The following is a 25,087-nucleotide window of genomic DNA, read 5'->3' as shown; positions in this document are numbered from 1 at the left end:
CTGTTTAAAAGAAAAATGGGCGTTCCTAAGAAGAATGCAAGTGCTGTCTGTTTCTTAAGACTCATATGTACGCAGACATCTTAAATTGAAGAATAGTACTATTCATTAAGTAGAAGGATAATTCATTATGTTAAGTAATCTTGAACAATGCTAAAAGGAAATTTTAAGCGATGAGCAAGGTCCAGTGCAGAACCTCTGCTTTTGATGAATTCATCCTTTCTGCAGTTTCTGTTGCATTCCTGTGCAAAGGCATCACCCTGGAGTTCTGCTGTGCAGCTGTCCCCGCCCTTACAATATCTCTGCGAATAATCTAAGTTTGGTGCTTAATTACAGCATCTTGTTCCCCAAGCTGCAGGTACTAGTGGTGGAGCGTGCACGTCGTGGGTGGGAGAGGCTATCGTTTCTCACTGAAATTGTTGCCTTTGGATTGCCAGGGAGCTACAAAATTTGCTCAAAATGGAAGTTACCAGTTTTGCTAGCTGTCTTGGAGTAGGAGCCATGATCAAGGTCTTGAGTGGGGGGGAACAATGGGAAATTTAGGATAATTAAATATTGATGAATAAGAATTCCTTCTTTGTACTAATTTTATTTTTGCTCTGTCTTCCAGCTCCAGTAAATCCACATCTACGTAAGTATTTCTTTATCTTTTTAGCTTTTATGTGTATGAAGAATTGTCCTTGCAGCCACTGTCCCTTACTAAAAAGTAAATGATAAGTATTTCGCTTTCACTTGCAGCCCGTGGATTGCAGGGACCACCTCCACCTTAGTTTTTTGTGCCAGCTGGGCTGGCAGACAAAGGTGTCATTCCTCTTGTCCTGCCAAGGTGCTAAAGCAAGAGTAGATAGAGAAAGAAAAAATTATAGCTCCAGCCCATCTTTCCCACTGCCCAGACAGTTCATCTAAAGGAAAATACTAATGTTCTGAAATAACATCCATTTGTCGGCATTGCAGCTCAGTGTGTGGGGGTAATGCTGTGGTTTAGTCATGGGAGTAGCTAAATGCTGATAAAATAAATAGCTGAAAGTTCAAGTGCTGTGTAGGAACTGTGTCTGCGCCTCAACAGGTATGGTAAAAAACTTGAAGGAAAAGTCAGTTTATGAAATTTTCTGAATTCATTTATCCTTGCATCAGAACTACATTTGCAGTTCTTGAGTTATTTTGATACTTCCAAGAGTAGTTAGAAGCCCATCTGCAGCTTTAAAACCAAAAGAAGAATGTTTTTTCATGCAGTGCATACAGGAATCATGGACCTCGTTTGCACAGAGAAATGTGGAGGCCGAAAGTGTGACTCGGGTGTGAAAGCGTTTAGACAAAGTCACAGGAGGCAGCTCCAGAGGCGTGCCTGAAAATGCAAACTCTGACTATGTATTCACTAATGTGCTGGTGTTTGGGCACGGGGATGTTGCAGGGGAGAAACAACCTCTTTTACAGTTTGTTCTTACACTTTTCCATGGGCAGGAAATCCCCAGAAATGTCGCAGACAGGAGAATGGGCTGGAGCTTTAGTCTGTCCCAGTAAAACCACCCTGTTCCCAACAGTCTCCACATCTCTCTACTTCATGATTTTCTTCCATAGCACAGCAAATAAATGTTTTGCTGTGGGAACATATTCTGCCATTATTCTTGCTTTTAGTAACATATGCAAAAAGCAAAGGGAATGGAATTCTGTCTGCCATTATTACTGCTGTAGTGCAGCCGTAGTCGGGCAGAAATGCAGCACCGGGCTGTGCGAGCAGCCTCTCTCTCCATCTCTCACAGACGATGGCTAAGCCTTTCTGTAAATTTTAAACTTATTTGCAGAAGATCTTGTCCAATGCATTAATAATTAATCAGGGCTTAGTTCAAAGCTCTCGAGAGCTGAAGGAACCACTCCCATTGACTTCAATGAGCAGCAGATGAGACCCTTGTTAATTAGTATATTAAATATATACTCCACGACATTAAGAAAAAAATGCATTGCCATCCCAAGTGCTTCACACTGGAGTCCTCTATGATTTTAAGACCTGAAACTGTCTAATTTTCAAAATGTCTCTATAGCTCAGTTAAAAGCAACGGCTCTAGTAGGTGCGTAGTACAGTGCGGGTGGCATCCAAATTGCCCTTGCGGTAGGGAGTGCGTTAGCTCGAGGGAGGGAGGGCATCGCTGGCAACCTGTCCACTGTTTCCTTCGTCTGTGGTCTAGGTCTGCCTCTCTCTGCACTGGTGGCGATGGGAAAGTTTGCTTATCAGAACTGTAGGGTACCCAGTGTAATTTCTTTCAGATGAGCAAAGAGATGGTAAAATTTTGGTTTGCTTTTTTCCCCAAAGACTTTTTGAGTGAAGTAAAAAAAAAATCTTGGTCTGCAAATGGGTTCAAACCAGTAAGCTGGAGAAGAGAGACTCTGTCTTTAACAAATTCAATCTTGTCATTATCTGTTCTTTATACAATCATCTCATTTTATTTCACTGGAAATATAGAATGGATGATGATGTACATCAACCAAGTTCTATCTTTTCTAAACCTGTTGGGCTGAATTCTTATTTTATTTACACCATTGTGAATGAAGAGTAAGAGCTATATTCAGCGGGGACAAGACACCTGTACTGGAAACTGAAGTCACGTTCTTCCTGCTTCAATCCTGGAATAATCACATTGCATAAGTCCTTCCTTTTTATAAGATGCCTGCAATACATAAGTATATAGCACTGAATGACTTAAACACCAAGATCTAGATCTGATGTAGCCTCAGATCTGCATTTTATTTTGTAACATATAATATAAACCATTTAATGTAAACCATAAGGATTTCATATCAATTAGTGCAACTAGATGTTACACCTGAATAATGGAAGAGACTAGATGTTAGAGAGTCATATTCAACTTGAATTTTATGGAAATGTATGACAAAAATTCGTGCTACAATGAAGAGCGTTTCTCCTTGAGAATAGTTTCAGATTTTGCCCTAACTGGCAATGAAATTATTAATAACCTGAATTCACTTCCAGAGCTGCCATGTACTTTGACAAAAATTGACCACTATCTTCAATAATAATTGGCACTATTGTTAGTGCTTTCATCAAACTGTGGTGGTCTGAACGGTGTCACGAGCTGGAGCACCCATGGATGCTTGGGTAAGGGACGGCTGTTCCTCCTGCACTTGGGTGTGCCCCACTGATGAACAGGTCAGGATCATCCAGATCTTTTTAAATGCTCCTACATCTTACGTAGCAAAAGTACTGAGCTAATCCTGGGGAACTATTTCCCATTTTTATTCTTCTGTCATTTTTTAAGAAATGTTCACTGCCAAGACTATTTAGCACCAACCTTTTCCAGTCTATTCCAAATGGCAGAGTCCCACATGAAACCAATGTTTTCTTATTAAATAAATGGCAAACTTTTACTTACCTTTTCTCATCTGGCTTGAATATTTTTTTATTTTTTTTTAACTTGAAGAAAAATCTTTTGTTCTGCTGATGTGGAATTTCTTAATGAAGCTCTGAGGGCATGGTGCGACGTGGAAATGCAGCTCTTAAGGTACTGGAGGGGCAGTGTTAGAAACTGCTGAATGGCTGAAAATGCTTCGTGCTAATTCACTTTGCTGCAGGACTGGATCTGGCACTCAAAACTTTTCTCCTTTAGTTACTGTTTTGCCCTTGAAATTTTGTCACGTTGTGTAGACGCAGCACCGTTTTTGCTGTAGAAAGGGCTTGCATAAGAGGAGGTGAAAGTCAAATGCACAGAGTATAGTGTAAACCGAGCAAATTTGCAGCTCAAGTCATGTAAAAAGTATTCTGGGAGATGAGAGGCACAGCTGGCATTTTGTTCGGAGTGCTTCATTCAAGTCCTGTCTTTCAAGCGCTTTGTCGGGGTCTTTGCATTATCTTCCTGGTCTTCGGGATAAGGATGGAGGTGTCCATCTCCATCTATTCACATGCTTCTCTATCAAAGTATTTTGGGTGTAGTCCACACATGCTCATTCCTTGTGACCTTGTTCTCTGATTTGCTCATCTCTCAGGAAGAACCACAATCAGGCCTCTACTTGTATTCCTTCTCTGCAGTGCTCGTGATGGTGCTCCTCCATTGAATGATTTTCTATATTGCCACTTCTTTCAACATTCAAAATTCAGGATTCAGAAGACCTTGCTTCCAGAACCAAACCAAAATGCAATGTCCTGAAACTGGCTCCCCATCATGCTGATGATTATCAGTCAAGTTTGCAAGTTAAGGAAATGTGATTTAGGAAATTAATTCTCTTGGAGGATCTAATAAAATTGATGGAGAAATCAAGTCAATCTGCTTGGGATGCTATAGCCAAAGAAGTTTCTATGATGGACTGTATTTTTGTGATAACCTGGTTTTATAGAGTGGCCTTTTATGCTGTCTGTTGTGGAGGGGGTACAGATTGTGTTATTCTTTGGACGGGCAGAAACAGAATGCGGAAGACTTGGAAAGCACTCCTAATGCACCTTGTGGTTTGGAATGGATTTTTCAAGACTGCTTGTTCAATCTGCAGTATTACCTGATTTTAAATAAGTTTCAGACCAGCATCCTTGCTTAGCAGTACATATCCAAGCTAAGCTCCAGGTACCTCTGTCTTCACTGATTTACAGTGGAGCTCCATTTCTTAAGTGGATTTATAGTTCACCAAAACCCCAAACCTGCAAACATTTATATTCCTTCTCAATTTAACAGGGATGAATAATCCCATGATGAGTTCCTCGTGACAATGAATATAAATTGCACCCCCATAAAGAAGGCCGTAGCTGACGCACTATGCAGACAGCTGCATTCTCCCTAGAGAAGAGAGATTTGCTTGTTTTCTCAGATAAATCAATTGACTTTGCTGGAAGAATAAACTTGGTGGAAACTATTCATGTGCATAAAATTAAGCTTTTACACATTTTACTACATGGGGCCTTATTCTGTCCTGAGAGGAAAACGAAACCTTGAAGGTTTTATTTGTTTTGGCTCCTGAATGTCTGACAGGAGGACTTTCTCATCCTATCATAACCAAGCAGGAAGGATCACTGGACTGGTGTGTCTCACGGACCTCTGTTTTGCAAAGGAGAGGATCAGAGTATTCCTGTCTGGGATTCTTGGTGTTTTAATTCTTTAGACCTATGCTTTTACCACTTGACCTCAAGTACATAATGGAATTTTAGTGAAAGTCTAGGAGAAGTCTTCAGGACATGATAGAGTCACCTGTCCTGCCCATATAGGTTCAGACGGACCTAAACCTTCCTCCAAGGTATTTGTCTAATAGGTTATTATAATCCAGTGATGGTGACTCAATGCTCTTCCTGAGCAATCCATTCATGTGCTTTGCTCTCCTGATCTTTAGAGGTTTTCTTCATGTCTACCCTGAAGCTTCTTTGCTCTCATTTTAGCCATTATTTATTTGCTTTCCCATCCCTATTGAAAACCAGGAATGGTTTAGGAGATGTCACTTGGAGATAATGTTTTCCTTTTGAAAAGCTGCTGTCCTCTTTTCCCTAATGTTCTTATCCTTAAACCAAAATAACCCGCTTCTCACTTCCCCCCCCCCCACCCCCATAGTTCATGTTTTATCATGTTTTATGGACATGCTGCCTGTTCTTCTTAGCAGTTTAGGAATGCTATCTGGGTAAGAAGAGACAATGTCTGTAAGGGCGATTGTATACATGTGAATATATGAGGAGGAGCTATACAATAAGATTTGCATATAATTTCAAGTAACACCAACACAGATTGATGACCGTGATTTTCCTTTCATTGAGGTTAATGCTAAAAACAACATACACTGGACACTGGAAACTGATCTAAACGTACATCTATTTTCCAGTGCTGTTAATAAGCATCATCCCACAATGGTTTGTTATTATTGACAAGTACTTTGACAAAGAAGCATAGGATGAATAGCTTCAGCAAGTAAATTTCTGCTCATTTGCTGTGTCGGCAGGAGAGTTCCACTGTGGGTTTGAGGATGGTAACATTTGCCTTTTCACTCAAGATGACACGGACAATTTTGACTGGACAAAACAAAGCACTGCCACTAGAGACACAAAATATACCCCGAACACGGGGCCAAACGCGGATCGGACTGGCTCCAAGGAAGGTAAGCTCCAGCAGTGTGCCTGGTCCCCTGGCACTGGGAGCTCTGCTGCTCCGTTGGGGTGAGGGACCTGTCCAGGACAGCCAGTTCGGCTAACTACATCGTTTTTGCTGATCGTACCAAGAGTAAGCATACTTCAAGGACTTCTAAAAGAAATTACCGGTGCTAAGGCTGGTCTCAAAGCACAACGCACTAACGGTGCCATTAACCATCTTGTATTGTTTCCATTGTGCCATTTTCAAAGCGATTGCTTTCATGTTATAGTCTAGTGGGGAAATATTCTGGCACATCTTGACATATTCTTCTGTTTTATGTCATTTAAATTCTAACTTGGACTCTCAGACTGTCACAATGAGATTTATTTTTGCCCCATTTTTACTTTGGGTGTTGCTAAAATGAGTAATTCTCAATCTGCTACCCAGGTTAACAGAAGCGTGCCTTCTTGACTGCAGTGTATATTTGCATTTGAAAAGTCAGACATATTGTGCTGAATTTATCAAGTACTGCAGTAACTCATGCTATTTTATTTTATGCCCCCTGCTTGCACTACCAAAGGGGAAAAAAATCATACGGCATCGTATGTGTTTGGTAGGATTAAATAAATACTATCTCTGTTGTTGGCACAGTCCAGGATCAGAATAAATTCATATTGCCTTCTTTCATGAAAGTGAGATTTTGACCATGTGATTGACCTGTCCAATTGAAAATGTTCCTTGAAAGGTTTCCATCAAGATATTTTCCCTTTATTTTAAAAGTTCTCCCCACTCACTGCTTGTAGGAACCAATTGCAACCTTGAGACTGAAGTCTGAACCCCATCATAAAGATTTTTTTCTTTTCTTGTGCATATACAACGTTCCATCGATCTGAAGTTGTTTATGAGTACTGACCTGCTAGCCCTGATTTTACTCGTGGTAGAAAACATGTCTTTGAAGCAGTTGTGGAAAGCACAGGGGCTTAATGTAGAAGAAATATGTCCCAGAAACCGTGGTGATGTCAGATGAATATGAAAAATGAATAAAGATGCTTGGTAGCTCGGGTGTCTTCCTGCGTGTATATGTGTTGGATTTTGAAGACTGCAACCTAACGATTTCCATTTGGACTTCCCCTAGGTTTCTACATGTACATTGAGACATCACGCCCCAGGCTGGAAGGAGAAAAGGCCAGGCTTGTTAGTCCTGTTTTCAGTGTCGCTCCAAAAAACCCTTACGGAGCTGCGAACACAGCCTACTGTTTTAGCTTCTACTATCACATGTATGGACAGCACATAGGTGAGAGAAAGCCAATGACCTTGTCTTTTCACTTTGGGAGAAATAGCAGGAGAAATGTCCTCTTGTGGGAAACAAAAGCACGGGACGACTGCCAACACCTGCAAGGGCCAGTCGCAACCAAAGCTGGCAAGAGAGGTGCCTGTTAGTGTCCTAATTGCTGTAAAAACGTCTTTTCCACTAGCCAGCACGCCAGCAGGAGCCCCTCTTACAGCTGGGAAGTGCTTCGTGCACGCCTGAGGTTTTGAGCAGGGAACTTTAGAGCATGAAAACAGAAAAGGTGGTATTTGCAAGGACTTTGCCTGATACTAACACAGTGTTTTGAGTCACTCCTTGCTAAATTCGGGATCAAGCAACTAGCAGCAGCCCTCCTCAAGTGCTGGCAGCTGGAGCGGCAAAGCCTCTGTTCGATGCAGCACACGGTTCTTTTGTAAAAGTCATGAACAATTCACTCACAAACTCACAAGCTGTGGGAGTATATATTTTCAAGGTGTATCTGTAAGTCTGGTTTTAGTCATAGCTCTTTCAACACACACGTTTAATTTCTTTGCGTATAATGAAAAGAGCTGTGGGAAAATATAAAAGTATAAATGATAGACAGCCAATTTTTATAAATCCTGTAAATCCCTGTGGGGTGCTCAGTGCTTACCAGTGTGTCAAGAGGCTTTCCAGCACAAAGCTGACCTGACTTGATGTATTTTTATACATATTTCAAGGGCAAGCACATCCTCACAGTGCATTCGGGTGGTTGCTTCGGGAAACCTTCACCTGCCTCCAGGCAGACTTCAGGTTTTAAATAGAGCAGACAAGTTCACTTAGTTTTTGGTGAGTTGGCTCTGCAGTGCTGAGCACATGAAGACAGCCCCAGGTCTAAATTCTCCTGGATCTACTTTGCAGCCGGAGCTTGGATGTTTATTGGAAGGAAGTGATTGAGCTATGCCATGCTTAGTGAAAAAAAAAACTGCCCCATATGGTCATATACCAGACTGGTATCTGACAGTGAACAAAAAAGTTACAAACATAAATGGTAAAAGAACTTTTCTGGAATACCTTCAGGTTGGGATAAAGTATAAGAAAAACAGCCTGGAGGCTGATGTCTTTCCACAAAACAGTGACATCTCATTGGTTCAATTTTGTTTTTTTTTCTGAGGCTACCTTTTCAGCAAGTATCTGTGTCCTTAGCTTTTTTGCTGAGATTGTCCTTTCTTGTTTATGTAGAATTTCTTGAATTGACATGTATAATGCTGGCTGATGAAGGAGCTGACCCACAGGTGAAGATGGTGACGATGATGATTAGTGATCATAGTTACACAGGATTTGTTCATGACAACGTGGACACTTATTTGTCCAAAATTGCTCGATATGACTTTTGTTCCGTAATGTTATAAAGTATAGTTGCCATCATTTTAGCTAATGTTCAAAATTATCTACTTTTGAATGGCTTTGTACAAAATGACAGTATTCGGTCTTTAAAGAGTGGACTGACAGAAAAATAGTAAATTAATTAATAATATCAGCCATGGGTTCGAATGCACACTCATGCATGTCTTCTAAATTCAATATTTTAATTCCTCATAATGATAAAATGTTATGAAACACATGAGAATGCAACATGCATACAAGAAATAAATTATGAAATCAGCAAATATACACTATTTGATTCCCCAGATGTGAACTCTATCACTGAATTGGTTCACATGAGGATAATGAAAAGAAAAACGTAATGAGTGATGGTATTCTAAGACTTCAATGATTTAAGCACGTGATTATTGTATGAATAGTCGTATTGATGAGGTAGCTACTTGAATGAGTTTTTAAAGGTTTGTGGTTTTGGAAATTACTTTGGATTAGGAAAGAGGTTATTGTAACACGATGATTTGCCCAGATGAATCAAACCTAATCATGACACAGTGTTTTGGAAGATGCACCCTTGTGGTAAGGATGGCCACCAGCCTCCTGGGCTGCACCAGGCAGAGCGTGGCCAGCAGGTCGAGGGAGGGGATCCTGCCCCTCTGCTCAGCACTGGTGAGACACAGCTGGGGTGCCGGGTCCAGTGCTGGGCTCCCCAGGACAAAAGAGACATGGGCTTAGTGGAGAGAGTCCAGTGAAGGCCCACAAAGATGATGAAGGGACTGGAGCATCTCTCACATGCAGAGATGCTGAGAGAGCTGGGACTGCTCAGCCTGGAGAGGAGAAGGCTCAGGGGGATCTTATCAATGTGTATGAATACCTGAAGGGAGGGTGTGAAGACGGTGGAGCTCGGAGATGCTCAGGGATGGGACGAGAAGCAATGGGCACGAATTGAAATAGAGGCAATTCTATTTATATGTAAGAAAATTTTATTATTTTTTTATTACTATGATGGTAGTCAAACACTGGAACAGGTTACCCAGAGAGGTTGTGGAGTGTCTGTCCTTGGAGGTATCCAAAATCCGGTTGCACATGGTCCTGAGCAACCTGCTGTAACCTACCATGCTTTAAGCAGGGGTTTGGACAGTACAATCTCCAGAGGTGCCTCTAAGCTCACCAGTTCTGTGGGAAATATTTAATTGGTAATATTTTTTTCAGAACAGTTGCATTTTATTAAGGATTAATCCTCTGTGGGTGATTCTAAATCTTATTGCTAAAACAGATTTACTGCATTATCACAAGCTGTAAGAAGCCTTGACCCTTTACCACTGTTCCAGAATTCGCAGCCAAAATATAGAAGGTGCTTCTTATCCCCATTTGGGAATGAGTGCTGCCAGTCAGGGCAGCTCTCAGCTGAAATATGCACTGCCAGCTCATTGAGTTCTTCACAAGAGCAAGACAGGAGCTGCTGAGACCTCAGTATGATCTCCGTGCTGAAGGCTCTCTCTTTTGAATAACCTTAAGCTGCTGATTCTTGACCTGACTTTCCTGAAAATTTGAAGTGTCTTGCAGGGGAATTTGGCTTAAATAACTTCCAGCCTGTTCCTTCCTTGGGCCTGGGGGACAGCGTGTTCAGGCAAGATACATGGCGATTAAACTTTGATTTTTCATCCAAAGTGCTGTAGCATTGTTCAGCAAACCTTGGTGCTGCAAGTCAGCATTTCCACTGGGTTGCTTTATTCTCCCTAGTTATCAGTTATCAGTTATTAGTTATCTTGCAAGATTTCCAAGCAGTATTAGGGTTATTAGTCCAATGTCTCAAGGGCAAAGTACTGTGTTTCCAAAACAGTTTTGGTGCTCAGCGGAACGTTTCTGTATTCCAGCAAGGTTTTGAAGGATCCCTAGTAAAATGTAAAATCATCCTGCAATGATTCTCTGTTGCTGGTGTGGATTGCTCTTGGAGGTTTAGAGGAAAAGATACTCCATTGTCCATTCTTAAAAATTAGTGACCCCAGTAACATCAATTTGGGAATATGGCTGTTGCACTATATTGAAATCAAACAGCCTACCAGTTTATGCAGCTCAGCTTCTGTGCCTGCTGTTCACGTCTTTGGTGACTCTGGAGAAGAGGCTGAAAATTTCTATAGCGATAAGGAGAGGTAGCTGGGAGTCTTTGCAGAAAGCAGAGCACAGATCTGAGATTAGCACTTACGCTAGAGCACACCTCTGATGAGATATACAGGGACCTACATCCCATGCCGTGGCAGTTAGACTCAGAAACATAAAGTGTTTCTTTACCTGAGATAGATGGCTCTTACTTACAAGTCAGATTGTAATTCCTGACAGATCACATAGGGATAACTCTGAGAGTGCTGGCTGCCAGGGGAAGTGCATGTGCTTTGCTGCACATGCTTCAAAAGGAGAAGGTAGATTTTCCCTAAACTGTAAGAGAAATAGAAGTTCCCATTACTTGATTTGCAGCAAACAATAAGCCATTGTTGGAGAACAAGAAAATGAAAAGTCACTGTCACAGAATCACAGAATCATTTAGGTTGGAAAAGACCTTTAAGATCATCAAGTCCAATCATTAACCCAACACCATCATCCCCACTAAGCCATGTCCCGAAGTGCCACGTCTACACGTTTTATGAACACTTCCAATGATGGTGACTCCACCACCTCCCTGGGCAGCCTGTGCCAATGCTTGACCACTCTCTCAGTACTAAGAGATTTTTCCTAATATCCAATCTAAACCTCCCCTGGTGCAACTTGAGGCCATTTCCTCTCGTCTTATCGCCAGTTACTTGGGAGAAGAGACCAACACCCACCTCACCACAACCCCTTTCAGGCAATTGTAGAGAGTGATAAGGTCCCACCTCAACCTCCTCTTCTCCAGACTGAACACCCCGAGTTCCCTCAGCCGCTCCTCATCAGACTTGTGCTCCAGACCCCTCCCTAGCTCCGTTGCCCTTCTCTGGACACGCTCCAGCACCTCAACATCCTTCTTGTAGTGAGGGGCCCAACTCTGAACACAGGATTCGAGGTGCGGCCTCACCAGTGCCCAGTACAGGGGCACGATCCCTGCCCTGCTCCTACTGGCCACACCATTGCTGGTACAGGCCAAGACGCTGTTGGCCGCCTTGGCCACCTGGGCACACTGCTGGCTCGTGTTCAGGCTCTGTCCTTACATGGTCTCTATGTTGAGACACAAAGAGGCTGTAATTCCATTATAGCTGTCACCATCTTTTAAAACAACCTGTATTTCCGCTTTTTCCATCTCCACCCCAAATTGGGGCATTTCTAATTGATGCTCCAGGAACATTAATTTTTGTTATCATTAGAGAGCCATCACAAAACAAAAAGTGGAGGCAAAACATGCTGTCAGAGCACACTGTGAGAGCTGTTTGTGTTGGCACTGTGATGAGCGCTCAGAATGTCACCCCAGTGGTGCAGCTGGCGAAATCTCCAGAGCACCCTGCACCCTCTTGGCAGGATGCTGTCAGAAAGTAAACTTTATCCCATAATTCAGAGTTGTTACTCCTGTCCAGTGTTTCTGTCTCCTTCTCAGGAGTCACTTCATTACCGATTTGTCTGAAGTTTGGAATAGTTTGAAATCTGTAAATAAATTCTTGCTGGACACACCTGAGCATGAAGCCTATAGCCAACCCATCCTCCCCGACAACATCAGCTTTGCAAAGGCCATGTAACTTTTCCAAAATCTCACTGGCAGCATTTCAAGGGTAAGCATCTGTTGCAGGTGCCATTAGTTAAGGTTTCGGCGATGTTTCGGGCAGGTGTATGTGCATATCTAGCAATGGTCCATCCGTACTAGATGTGGCACATCCATACTAACCAACATACTGGGCAACGACTGAGCCTATCTGGTGCAGTAATGGCTATTTTGTATTTTAAGTAAGATTGCTATCACTCTGCTATTAATTTGAAGACATTATGTGACACAGAGAAGCTGAGTATGCTATGAACAATCTTAAATCTCTGTAACCTCAGCAGTGATGGAATTACATGCTTTTGATACCAAAAGTATTCAGTTATTCCAAACAGTCCTGTGTATCAGCCTGTACAAACAGGTGAAACTATTAGCCAGCTATTCATCCCTTGCTGGATATGGGCAGTGATTTTTGTCTTTAAGAAAAATATCATTATATATGATGATCTATTTTTTAAAGTTAGGTAGTCTTGTCTAAGACCCTGCCTTTTTTCACACCGTAGACCCAGCACAGTTGTCAAAAAAAGTCTTGGAGAGAAGCAGATGGGAAGGAAAGGAGAACTGTTTAAGCTGAATAACATAAACCTCGCCCAAGAGCTGTGGTTGCTGCGTGGAAGGGGCTTGCTGTGAGCAGCACTGCGACGTATTGCTGGGCTGGGCTGCAGGGCTGCTCCAGAGAACCCTCCTGAGCATTCGCCTTCTTGCAAGCCCTTTCTGTTTCAGGTCTTTTTATTTTACCCAGTAACGTGCGTGTAGGCAGAGACAGACTACCCTTGTTAAAAGCCGTGATTTCTTTGCGCTGCTTCTGCACCTTCCCCTGAAAAATAAAACGCTGCAGTGGGAGGCAGGTGGGAGACACGGTGCCGCCCAGTCGCTCCGGCGAGCATCGCTTCCCCCACCTCCTTCAGAGAAGATGTATGGCCTCATTCTGGGCACCCTGGTGAAATGGCCGTGATGAGAATATTTGCTGCTCCATTACACGTTTAGCCTTATGTTTTTCAAGGCACTGAGTTTTGCTATTGCTAGAAATAAGAACTTTTTTATTAGCAGGAGCTGAGTCACTGTGCAGCTGCTTCAGATCTGAGAGGTTTCATTGCAAATATAATTTGTATGAGCTTCCCAGCTGCCATGTCCAACACCCTAAAAAAACAGTAGTCTGGTGTGAACTTGACTGTCTGAACTTTCTCGATTGAAGGCAAATGCAATGATTTACATAGTACAAAGAGACACCCCTGCCCCACACTTCTGCAGGTAACAGTGGTGGGCAAGAAGGAACAAAATCTGCAAACTATATGAATTACTGAACCCTTACAAGCGAAGTCGATGCATTTGCTGTCTCTTGGTGCACCAAGACAGTCTGTTTTCTGTTCATGGTCTGAGCCAGTGAGGTTAACCAGAGAGAAGGGCTGATGAATGCAGACAATCTGTTACCTGTTGCAAATAATGTCTGAGCTGGAACCAGTAATGTAATGGTCAGCAGTGGGGACGGACCCAGGTCTGTGAGTTTTTTCTCAACAGTGAGGGACTGTACCGAGGTTATTTTAACTCAGAGGATTATGTTGTCCTTCAAAAACGCTCCTTAGCAGCAGTAAGGCCATCACAGCTATCTCTGAGATAAATTTTCTAGGCTCTATGGCACTCCATTAGTTAAACGATGTACAGAGTAAACAAGAAGTTGGACAGTCTTTACAAGCAAGAGCTAAGCATAAAGCAACCAAGTTGCTTATTTATCCTTGGATAAGGAAGTTGTAAATGCCTCGTTTGCACTAAAGCACAGGAATCTCACCCGGGGGAGCCCGGTGTCCTTCCTGAGCCGCAGGGAGCGATGGGTGCGACTGCCCTGCTCGCCCTGGGGAGCGCGCGCCCTGCGCGCTCAGTTTACCTCTGCTGTGAATTCACATCACCGGTTCACGGCGCTCCCAGGTTTAAAAGTTTTTGAATTTACGACGAGAAACTCCCCGCATCTGCTCAGACCTAGCAGAGGCCCGTGCAGAATGGGAAGGGGGGTGAGCAGGGGACTGCTGCTGTACCCAGCCCGGCATCCCTGCTCCGTCAGAGCACGTAACCAATTCCAGTTCTCCACCTCTCTTCTAGGAAGCTTGAACGTTTACCTGCGATTGAAAGGTCAGACCGCGATAGAGAACCCACTGTGGTCTTCAAGTGGAAATAAGGGACAGCACTGGAACCAAGCCCGCGTTAATATAAACCCCCCGACTTCATTTCAGGTAATGGCTCGTGCATCGCACGCTGGGAACGGGAGTATTCAGGTTTTGGAGGACGAGCCCACGTACGCTGACCCTTTCCTTCTGAAACTATATTTCACAGCTTCATTTCAGCTCTGAAAGGTGCTTTATGGACAGATAATTGCTTTCCTTGCTTTAAATAGGTGAGCCCCATACAGCTTAGTAATGCGCACTTTTAATGGCAGAACAGCAGCTATTTGCTTGGGGACAAAATGTCTTTCAGTTTTCAGAAGATGCTGGTAGCCGATATAAAACATTTTTTAGTTAAGATCAGCAACTGGAATACAAAATTACTTCCTGTGAAAAAATATTTAGGGTCCATGGTGCAGTGCCTGTGCAGGAAGTCTCTTGAAATCCATGCATTTTCTGCAGAAAAAGGGATGATCTCAGTCTTTGCTGAAAGGTACCAAAGCAGCAGTGCTGCCTGCACGGAGCTCCCGGTGCGGCAGAGCTCCACGCCTCCTTCACTAGGCGCACGCAGGTTATGACAGGTTTTCACACGTTTCATTTTTGGTTTGACAGTGAGATGCTGATAGACTATTATGGGCAGTTGTCATTCACGCTGTGAGCTGTTTGTAACTGGAACAGACCCAAAAAGGCAGCTGCTGCGAGCAAGCGCTCGTGTGTTTGAGGCTGGGAGCATCGTCGTGGTAGATGGGAGTCATAAGCTGTGCCCTGCAGTCCGATGCTCTCCAGGCTCCTCTGTCCCCTCTCTGTAACCTCCAGGTCCCCTGGGGGAGATAATGGCTTTTGGGAAAAAGAATCATTCGGTGCAAGTCGAAACTGCTATATTAAACATGCACATTGGGATTCACTTTGTGGGTAATTACTGATCCTGACCCTTTGTTTTTATTTCCATGTGTGAGAGGCAATGACAGAAGAGACATGATTTGGCATACGCGATCACAGAAGCATTGCATGGGGGGAATTTAGAAGAAACTTGAAGGAGAGGGATATGCGAAGTCTAGCGTTACGTGATGTTTGAGTGGAACAAAGTGGCAGAACTGCAGAGGAAGAGCGCAGAGAAGAGGGATATGAGTGTTAAAGTACACTCAGAGCATGGGGCCAAGTACAAGGGAGCTGATCAGAGTGGGTGAGTTTTGCATTGGTGAAGTCAAGATAAACCCAAGAAGTCCGAACAGTGCAGGAGAGAAAAATGGTTTAGTATCTGAACAGTATAAATGGGCGGGTAAAGGGAGACAAGAGACGGCTGGGGAAGCTGAAACCGAAGTGATCGCAGTTGTGTCTGAGAGGGATTCCTGAGACCTGGGATGGGCTTTAGCAGAAGTGAGGGAAGGATGAGGACTAGATTTAGATAAGACTTAAGGAAGAAATTCTTCACTCTGAGGGTGCTGAGGCACCGGAACAGGTTGCCCAGAGAAGTTGTGGATGCCCCATCCCTGGAAGCGTTCAAGGCCAGGTTGGACGGGGCTTTGAGCAACCTGCTCTAGTGGAAGCTGTCCCTGCCCATGGCAGGGGGGTTGGAACTAGAGGACCTTTAAGGTCCCTTCCAACACAAACCACGCCATGATTCTGTGATCAGCTCGGGGCAGAGACATGCCAGGGATTTGGCCCCAGCAATGCAGAGGAGTGGAGGAGGGTGATGGGTGCAAACCTGGGGTCACCTCATTGGCACGGAGAGGCAGGCAGGGGTTTGGGTGGAAGGGCAAGCTGGGGTGTCTGCCTTGCAGGAGGCCGTCCGAGGTGGGGCACTGGCAGAGCAGCCAGAGGCCACGGCCAGCAGCTCCCAGTACCCTGGTTGCTGCTTTCACCGTGGAGTCTGAGCATCAGCCCTCGCGCGCGGCCCCGTCGCCCTCAGAAGAGTTACAGGGGTCACTTCTGTTACTGGTGCACCTCACTCGCGTTGCTTTAGAACCGTATTCACCGGTGCCACTAGCTGGCACACAGAATGGAAGCCCTTCTACTTGGCTATTTTTCACCTTTTATATTGTTGTGTTTAAAGGCTTCAGCATAAAATGAATGTAAAGCCATGAAGCTCTGTGCAAATATAACAAATAAATGTCAGAGTGGTTGGAACCTTAAATTACTTTTTTAGCAGCTCTTGCATCAAGCAAACTTTATTTTCCATTTAGGAGTCTAAGTAGGAAAGAATATAAACCTCCCAGTTAAATTTAAGGAGAGTGAATTGAAGTGAATCTTTGCAGTAAAACAATACACTGACACAGAAATTAAAACTTTTTATAGGTTAACTTATATGGGTAAAAGTGCAGCCCGGATTTGTTTTATACCTTCCCAGTCCCCGTGATATATAACAAAGCTTCTGTCATGAAGAACTGAGAGAACTACAGTGCTTTGAATGAGAAAAAGTATTGCATAAAAGCTATCTCAGTAAGATATTCGCTAATTAAGTATTTTTAAGGAATAAACACAAAGAGAGCATGTGGAAGTCATACGTTGCACACTGGCATCTAGGAAGGTGTCAGTTTTAATTCAGATTTGAAGAGGAGCACTGCCACGGCCTTCAGCTACACTCTCCTTGACACCTTCTTGTGTCAAAGACATTTTTGGCAGAAGAGGGACTGATCTGCCCTTAAGTAAATGACCACGGAGATTTGCAGCCCCTTACGCCGAGTGTAAGGGCCTTACACCCTTGTCATCACGCTGTCTGGCTGGGGACATTTGTGAAGCTCCTCTCTGCTTCTTATTAGGAGACTGGTGAGGAAAGTAAAATCTGTCTGAAATCCTGCTGAAGAAGCACAAGCTGAATCCCCCGGAGACACTCGGGGTAGCTCTGGAGGCACTATAGGGGCTTATCTCCATTTCCTCTGTTAAGAGAGCCGAGTGGCCTTTGCTGTACGTGTGAGCCCCTCTATTCTTCACCTAAATGCAGTATTTTTAACAACAGCTTTGTAAAGTCACAGACATGCAGATAATAAGTTTTGCAGCGTACTGATAAGAGATTCTGGTCATCCGGCACCTCCTGCACAAAGCTGTGAACCGCAGGCTGGATTATGCTCCGTGCCTTGCGGTGATTTGTTCGGAGCATGTGGCCAAGCTGGCTAATAGCAACCCGTCTCTGAGGCCCATAAAACGCACTGCCAAATGCAGATTTTAATTAAATGCTGGCCGTTATATTTGTATAGAGTCCTTTTGTCTGGAAACAGTGTTTTTCATTATCAGGAAATATTTGACTTTAAACTCCGTTGACTGGTTATATGCTTGCTGGCAAGGAGCAGGAGGGCAAGTTGTACTTTGGGGGAGAAGACACTTTCCTCTTGAGCTGAATACTTCCCATCATCAGAGGTAGAGTCAAAAAATTGTCAGAGGGTTAATTACTTGAGACACTGTTTTCAGACAACAGGGTAAATTATGGAAAAACTTAACTGTTTTCCCAATTACAGTTCCCTGTTGCATTAATATCCACCTTGTTACAGTAATTAACCTACAGTGTCGCACTTCAGTGAAATACCAGTGGAGTCTCCTGCTCCGAATGCACAGCTTTCACGTTTATTTAGTGCTCCCAACATAGACCTTGCTGCCTGGCCTAGGACACAACAGGCAGGCTGTAAATACGTGCCTTATATTGCCAACTTACCGCTGCAGGGTCAGGCAGCTACTGGGGATGCTCAGCTTAGCAAAAGGATGAGATATGCCGGTGGCCAAGGTTGAGGGAGGTGGCCAAGGTTGAGGGACGTGGCCAAGGTTGAGGGACGTGCCCTCTGTGGAAAGGCAGGGCGGAGGATTGAGTGTGCAGTGTGACGTCTGGTGGCATCATGCACTGTTGTGATACAGTCCTTGGGTGTTGCTCATCCAGCTGGACTCGCTACTGGACCCCTGTGATTTACAGGATCATCTTCTGCTGCCCTGAGTGTTTACTCATCATTTATAATGAAAGGTATTCTTTTCAAATGAGCAGCTCTGGTTGAACTGTATTAATGAGCAAAGAAACATCGGAAGCTGCCAAAAGAAGAGGCTCGTATCTGTGTCCTGCTGAAATCAGTGACAATAGAGAGAGCCCATCTGAGTGCCCCAGACATCTCCCTGATGCAGTTAGATCATTATGAAGTGTAATTTAAGTATTTTCCTCTAGATGGAATTAATTATTTTTTTTCCAAATTAACTCTACCCCCAAGAATTAATGCCTCCATTAGTGCCACAGCATGCCCTTATAAAATTCACTGAATTTCATGTATATATTGTTACAGATTAAAGTTAAAAAACTCGTCATCTAAGTTAACCAAAAATATTTCAAAGAACGGGGCGGGGGGAGGGAAAAGAGAGATAACTCTGCAAGTGGTGCTGCTTGGGAAATACATTCCTTACATAATTCCTTCATGTCTTTAGAAAGGCTTTGAAGTTTTCTAATAAGTAAATTTCTCTCAACACGGAATGAGTCTACTCCTCTGCAAAGCTAATTAAACAGCAGTAGGGCAGGACAGCATCACATCAAGTTTGGGGAAGGAGAGCGGATAATTTTGTTTCTTGAGAGCAATAGTCATCCATAGCTATTAGCAAACATTACAGCAAATAATATGACTGACCTTGCAACAAGCCACCCATCTCCATACAGGTACCATTTCCCTTCCCAGGTGTAGCAGCTGGGGGTTCAGACTAGGAATATTTGACATAAATAAAGTGACTAATAATACCTTGCAATCACAGACATCCATTTAGCAGAGGTTAAAGCCTTAAAGAGGAATAAAATCTCTACCTTGACTCTCTCTGTGATAAAATACATCATAATATTCTCTGATAAATATAGAACCATTCCTAGAAGGGATCAAAGCTTCTAGACATGATGATGAGCCACTGAAAGGGGCAGGAGGGAAGCAGAGCTGTCACTGTCATCAATTCCTGCCGCGGCAGGAGATCTGGGAAGCTGAAATCCACCAATGTAGTCAGAGGACATCATTGTGGGTCCTCGGGATCCAAATCAAAAGTAGTCCCTTCCCAACCCCTTGTGATAAATTTAGCTTTGCATTATAGGTGAATGACACCAGCCCAGCTTCCTGAGAGGTTTCTCCCAAGCTTTCATGGGTCAGGAAACGTCCCCCCAGGAGAAGGTTGCAGGGGGACAGCTTCTGTCCTCCTGACAACGGGGTGTTGCCGCCGGGGTGCAGATGCATGAGGCCAGTGTGGGAGATGAGGTGGGAGGGACTGGTTGGGCCACCTTTGAGAGCCAGAAACCTGATTTTACTGTGGAGTTTTTCTGGCTGGTGTGTTTTCATACGGTCTGTGATCAAGTGGATACTCAGTCCTCCAACACCTTGCAGGATGCTGTTCTTCAAGCTGCGCCTCTGCCACTCACTTCGGGTAGCAGCAGTTTCTGAGACAAAAACACCCCAGATCTCTTCAAATTTTTTCCTTCGTTTAATCCTGCTCTTTGCTCCAGGAACATCGTACTTACATGCCCACGTTGCAGTTAGCATAGTGGCGAAGCTGACCCGGAGACACCAGACGGACGACTAGGCAGACAACTAGCAGCTCTGCTATTTTTCAGCTCGTTCTGCAGCGTAGAAGCCTCCACAGCTCACACATCCTCTGTGTTCACCTTACCAGCAAGTGCGAACTCAGCTGCAATTTTCTGCACCATAGAAAGTGTTTGTAAATTTGTCCAAGCCCATTGACTGATTGGGCCACCTTTGATGTAGTTCAATGCCATGCAAAATGCAGCTGAACATTTTCCATTCGTCATCCTCTGATCTGCTTGTTCTTTATGTTTTTTGCAGCTCATATTTGAAGGAATCCGGGGCCCTGGCATCGAAGGTGACATTGCCATTGATGATGTATCAATTGTGGAAGGCGAGTGTATGAAATCAGACCAACCACCCAACAGTAAGTGGCTCTTCCACACGGGGTGGAGAGAAAGTTGTGCCTCGTGGTTATAAATTTGAGACACCTTCTAAAATGGATTTGCTGCAGGAGAACAATATATTGGTCGGTTCAGCTGGTGAGGCTTAAAGTGAAACCTTTTCCTTGGAAGCAGGCTCTGGAGTCAAAATGTCTTTGTTCAGCTAGGGAGATGCTGGTTTAGCAGAGATGCAAGTGAAAGGCTGGGGGACGTTAGGCAGAGGCGAGAGCAGCGGGCTACACTCCGCCGTGGGGCTGGGCTGGGCGGCCGTGATTCGAGGTGGGCAGAGAGGTGAAGAAACATTAAAAAATGTTCAGGGGGTCCAAACAATATGAAATTATTGAAGGTCAGTGTTGTGATTCCCTGTGGACCTTCTTTCATCCCTCCAGCCTCATGTGTGCATTATAATTCGGACCATCACTAGACAGCCAGGTGGGGTTTTTATCCCAACGTGTCATGCCTCGTTCAGTTGGAGAGTGCCGTTCTCATCCCCAGTCTGTAGGAGGTGACCTTGCAGAGTGCTGTCCCTGGTGTCTACCAGGGCTTTGCCAGGGAGGTCAGTGGCACTTGGTGTGACAAGCGAAGACAATCCGGGTGAGCACCACCCCGTTGTCCTGCCCCGCTGCCTCCGCATTGGTGCGCAGGACAGGTTATGGTGGCTGAGCCCGTTATCTTCTGAGCCTTGTAGCAATGCTGACGGTGTCTGGGCAGCTCTTTAATTCTACCTTTTTCCCCCCTTTTTGTAGATTTACGATCAGGTGCTGTTGGGACATTAGCGCATATACGACTTATCCCAGTTATCATCCTCATGTCTGTCTTAAGTCATCAGAGGTGACCTTATCCTGGCAGAGGCTACAAAAGATTCACCAGGCACTGGCATGAAGAAAGAGTCTTTGTAAAATGGACATTTAAAAACAAACTACCAAAGATTCCTCCACTGACTGACTCAAAAGTTAAATAAATACATAGATAAATAAAAAAAAATTAAAAGCACTGGGGACATAAAAGGCATCACAGGAGTGTAACTCACTATGAACCACACGTGAGAACGGGATCTGGCCTAAGTAAGGAAGAGACCTTCAGGTGCTTTTGCGGTCAATGATGAATACAGCAGCATCTGGTTGAACTCTTGGAAAAGAGCTATAGAAACCCTTGTCAAAGCACAAAGTCATGGCTGGTTTTGTTTCAAATGAATAGTTTGCTTGTTACCATGGAAACCTAATGGCCTGCCAAAAAAAAAAAAAGAAAGAAGGAGAGAGAGAGGAAATAAAAACAGAGAGAGAGAGAGAAACACCTCACTGTAAACAGGGTATGTGAAGAGCTGGCATTCATTTTCCCTTCAAGAAGGTTTTTAGTATAGAGTTAAATAAACGTAGGCCCTTTCTACTTTGGCTGTCACCTCCCCTAGAGAATAACCCTAAATCAGAGCTGTTTTAAGACATTTATGTTTCATTTCTCATGGCTATGCTTGATAACTGTATGCCGTCTCCTTTTGCATGCATTACTATCCAGGATGTGCGACCTGGGCTTACATATTACACAGGCTTATCGGAGTTTGCTTGCGGCCACTCGAACACCCCTCTCCCCTCCCCAACTAAGTCATCTGTTCTAATGAAGTGAAGAAACCAAACCACCGTCTTTTATAAATTGCCATGGAAACCAAGTGCCTTCAATGAAACAAGCCTGATTTAAAAAAAAAAAAAATAAAAAAATAAAATAATAATAAGAATTTCAACACAGAAGCTTGCACTGCTAAAATGTGGTTTGTGCAAACTATTTTCTAAACAAACTACGGAGCCTGGGTGTGCAGACTGCAGGCAAGGAGACGAAGCCGCTTCTGGAGATGGATGGACCTAAGCTGCTGCGTAAGCCCCTTCGGATGAGATATTTGTTGTTTAACCTTCCAGACAGCCATGGCCTTTCAGCTTATTATCCATTAGAAAATAGCTTCCGTTGGTCCTGGAAATGGGAGCAGCACTCTTTTGTTGTTGTTGTTGTTGTTTTTTCAGGTTATCAAGTGGGTCAACCAGAGGAGAAGGTTGTTAAGCCACACTTAGCGCAGAAGGTGGTAAAACACAGGCGTGATTTTCTTACTCTAACCTCCGCCCGCGAGGCAGCCGGCCCCAGCGCCAGCGGGACGGGGAGGTGCGCGTGGGGGCCGGCAGCGCGTCCCGGGACGCCAAGCAAGCCGCGGAGCTCTGCAAAGCTGGCGCCAGCGAAGCACCGAGGGTGCAGAGCCTCTGCCCTGGGGCCAGACTCTCTGCAGATCGTGAAAGATTATTTTGTTATTGTAGCGAAATTCAAACAAACAAAGCAAACAAAAATCCACTTTTACAACAAAAAAATAAAAGCTGTACAAAGGGTTTTGAGCTACCCGAACACGTACCGTTAGCCAGCCGGTTTTCCACTGCATTGTAAAGTTCCCTTACAGTTGGTTATGACAATTCGAAGACCTTTTTCCTTAAATTATCTCAGCTTTTAACTTCATTTAAAAAAAAAAAAAGACTTTTGTCTAAAGAAGAGTATTATTACTATAATTATTATAATAATTATTATTATTATTCTGTGTTCTCTCGACACCCTAGGATTAAAAAAACCTGATATGCAAGTAATTGGAGTACAAACACGAAAACAAACAAACAGTATAATATTTGCAAATATGATTATAAAAAGCACAATGAGATGCAGTAAAACAATGACAAGGCTTGATTTTTTTTATTCTGTAGAGAAATGTTTGTGCAAATTCAGTAATTCAACTGAAGAGATAATTTTACAGCTATGTTCAATAAAGCCTCTTTCCAGGTAAGGTATGCCAAGTGGTATGTGTGTTTGTTGAGCAATGTGCCCGTGCGCCCCGGATGGGTGCGACTGGGATGGCTTGGTTTTTCCCCTGATAAACTGGTGTTGTCTGAAGATACAGCGGTCCGTACTGGTGATGCTCGGGGGCTGGAGCTTTCGGAGGATGCTGCTGGCTCCCTGGTTAGTAGGCGGTTCATGGGATCTGCAGTTCCCTGCACCACGGTGGGAAGGCTGCTTGGAAGACAGTGGGAGCTCTTGAGTCTGGATGGACAGTGAGGTTTGGCACCCTTAAAAAAAAAAAAAAAGCAAATTTCCTGCTGGCAAGCGCTGGATTTTAATTGTGGATGGAGGAGCAGGTCAGGTGTGGTGAGAGCCCGATGCAGATTTCTGCTTAGGAGGTTGGTGTGTCATGGGCTAGGAGCCCTGCAGAGGTGGATGCGTGGGGTTTTTTGCAGCAGAGTCTCCTGTTACAGATCCTGTTCTGTCTCTGACCATCGTGCGATCTGGGCGGCTCCTTTTTTTGCCGATTTTCCAGTTTGCGCAGCAGCTGCAGCGATGCTCCCGCCTGGAGCTGGGCTGGAGCCGCAGCAGGCGTTGCAAGGTCCCCGCCGCTCGGGGACGGACACGCGCGCTCTCGCTCCGCCACGCTAAGCTGATGACAAACCTCGTTCTGCTGTATTTTATGATGCCCGATTCCAGTGTCCTGAGCAGATGAAACAGGGAATCTGGGGGGTGGGGGGGAAAAGTGGCCATCTCTATCATTTTAAAGTAAAATGTGAAGCATGCCATTTCCTTTAAAATATTTTCCCGTTTTTCCCTTGAATTCATCCCTTCCAAAAATAGACTCAAAGTAAACTGAAATTTGGACACCCGTCGATCAGCACAGGCCAGGAGAAGCATCTTCGAAGTGCTGGGCAGAGCCTGGGCCGCAGGGCTGATGGCGGTGGCGTGACGGGGGACTCTGCGGGACGAGAGGATTCGGAAAGTGCCCTGTGATGTCCTCGCGGACTCGGGCAGCTGTGATGAAGACAGTCTGAAGATAATGAAATGGAGATCGTGCTTGCTTGTTTAGATCCCAAGCTAAGCCTGCAAACTGAAATCTGTATTTCCTCTTCGTATTTTGATTTTTCTTTCCCTCGGTCGAGAACCACATTGAATATTTGTTAAAGGTTTTTTTCGATTGTCAGCCAAAGACCACGGTCGTCTTCTTTCGAGTCAGGATAATCTGTCCTGAAAAGCCCGGATCTTTGTGTGAAAGGAAATGTATTTCCCATGCCTATTTCAGTTCTATTCTGCTTGGGTGCTAAGAAAAGCTGGTTTTCTCTTTCAGAGGCTGATTTAGGAGTAGTGTTATCTTCCTTTACGTTCCTAATGCAAGCCACTGAAAAGGCAATGGGATTTTACTTTGTCTGGGCCATGAGCAAGAAGTACAAACCAAGAGATGTATTTCCTAGTCTTGATTTTTTTTTCCCCCCTCTTTTCATTTTGGTGTGAAAATGAAGGTAGTACTTGTAAAATTTTTGTACTGACAATCAGACAAAGGGAGTTTGAGCTGGCGGCTCTTCTATGAAATTTGCTAAGCCCTGCGACTCCGTTCTTGGGTATCCAATCTAGTAATGTTTCTGATGTATTTTGAAGTTGGACATCACATACATAATTGTGCAAATGTTTTTGGTTTTTGAACTTTGCAGCAACTGCCACACTTGGCTGTTGGGATCAGCCACCGTGATTTCTGTGGGGGTGGCTGTGGAAGTTAGAGGGGTATTCCCACGGCCAGAGGAAAGTTGATAAACTTTCCAATTTTTTTTAATTCTTTCTTAG

General features: G+C 44.1%; 1 protein-coding gene across 1 annotated transcript in view; it reads left to right on the top strand.

Annotated features, from left to right (window-relative positions):
• Positions 1–23,155, top strand: part of MDGA2 (MAM domain containing glycosylphosphatidylinositol anchor 2) — a 390,338-nt gene extending 367,183 nt beyond the window's left edge. The window contains exons 12-17 of the mRNA XM_082000249.1: positions 608–628; positions 5,917–6,072; positions 7,180–7,338; positions 14,507–14,637; positions 20,346–20,451; positions 21,214–23,155. Of these exons, the coding sequence (XP_081856375.1) occupies positions 608–628; positions 5,917–6,072; positions 7,180–7,338; positions 14,507–14,637; positions 20,346–20,451; positions 21,214–21,302 (662 nt within the window). The 3' untranslated portion in view covers positions 21,303–23,155. The remainder of the gene's footprint in view (positions 1–607; positions 629–5,916; positions 6,073–7,179; positions 7,339–14,506; positions 14,638–20,345; positions 20,452–21,213) is intronic.
• The last annotated feature ends 1,932 nt before the right edge of the window (positions 23,156–25,087 follow it).

Source organism: Phaethon aethereus (assembly GCF_964289735.1).
Source record: "Phaethon aethereus genome assembly, chromosome: 5".
Lineage (NCBI taxonomy): Eukaryota > Metazoa > Chordata > Aves > Phaethontiformes > Phaethontidae > Phaethon > Phaethon aethereus.
Note: the sequence above shows the minus strand (reverse complement) of the source record. Positions and strands in the feature narration are given on the sequence as shown.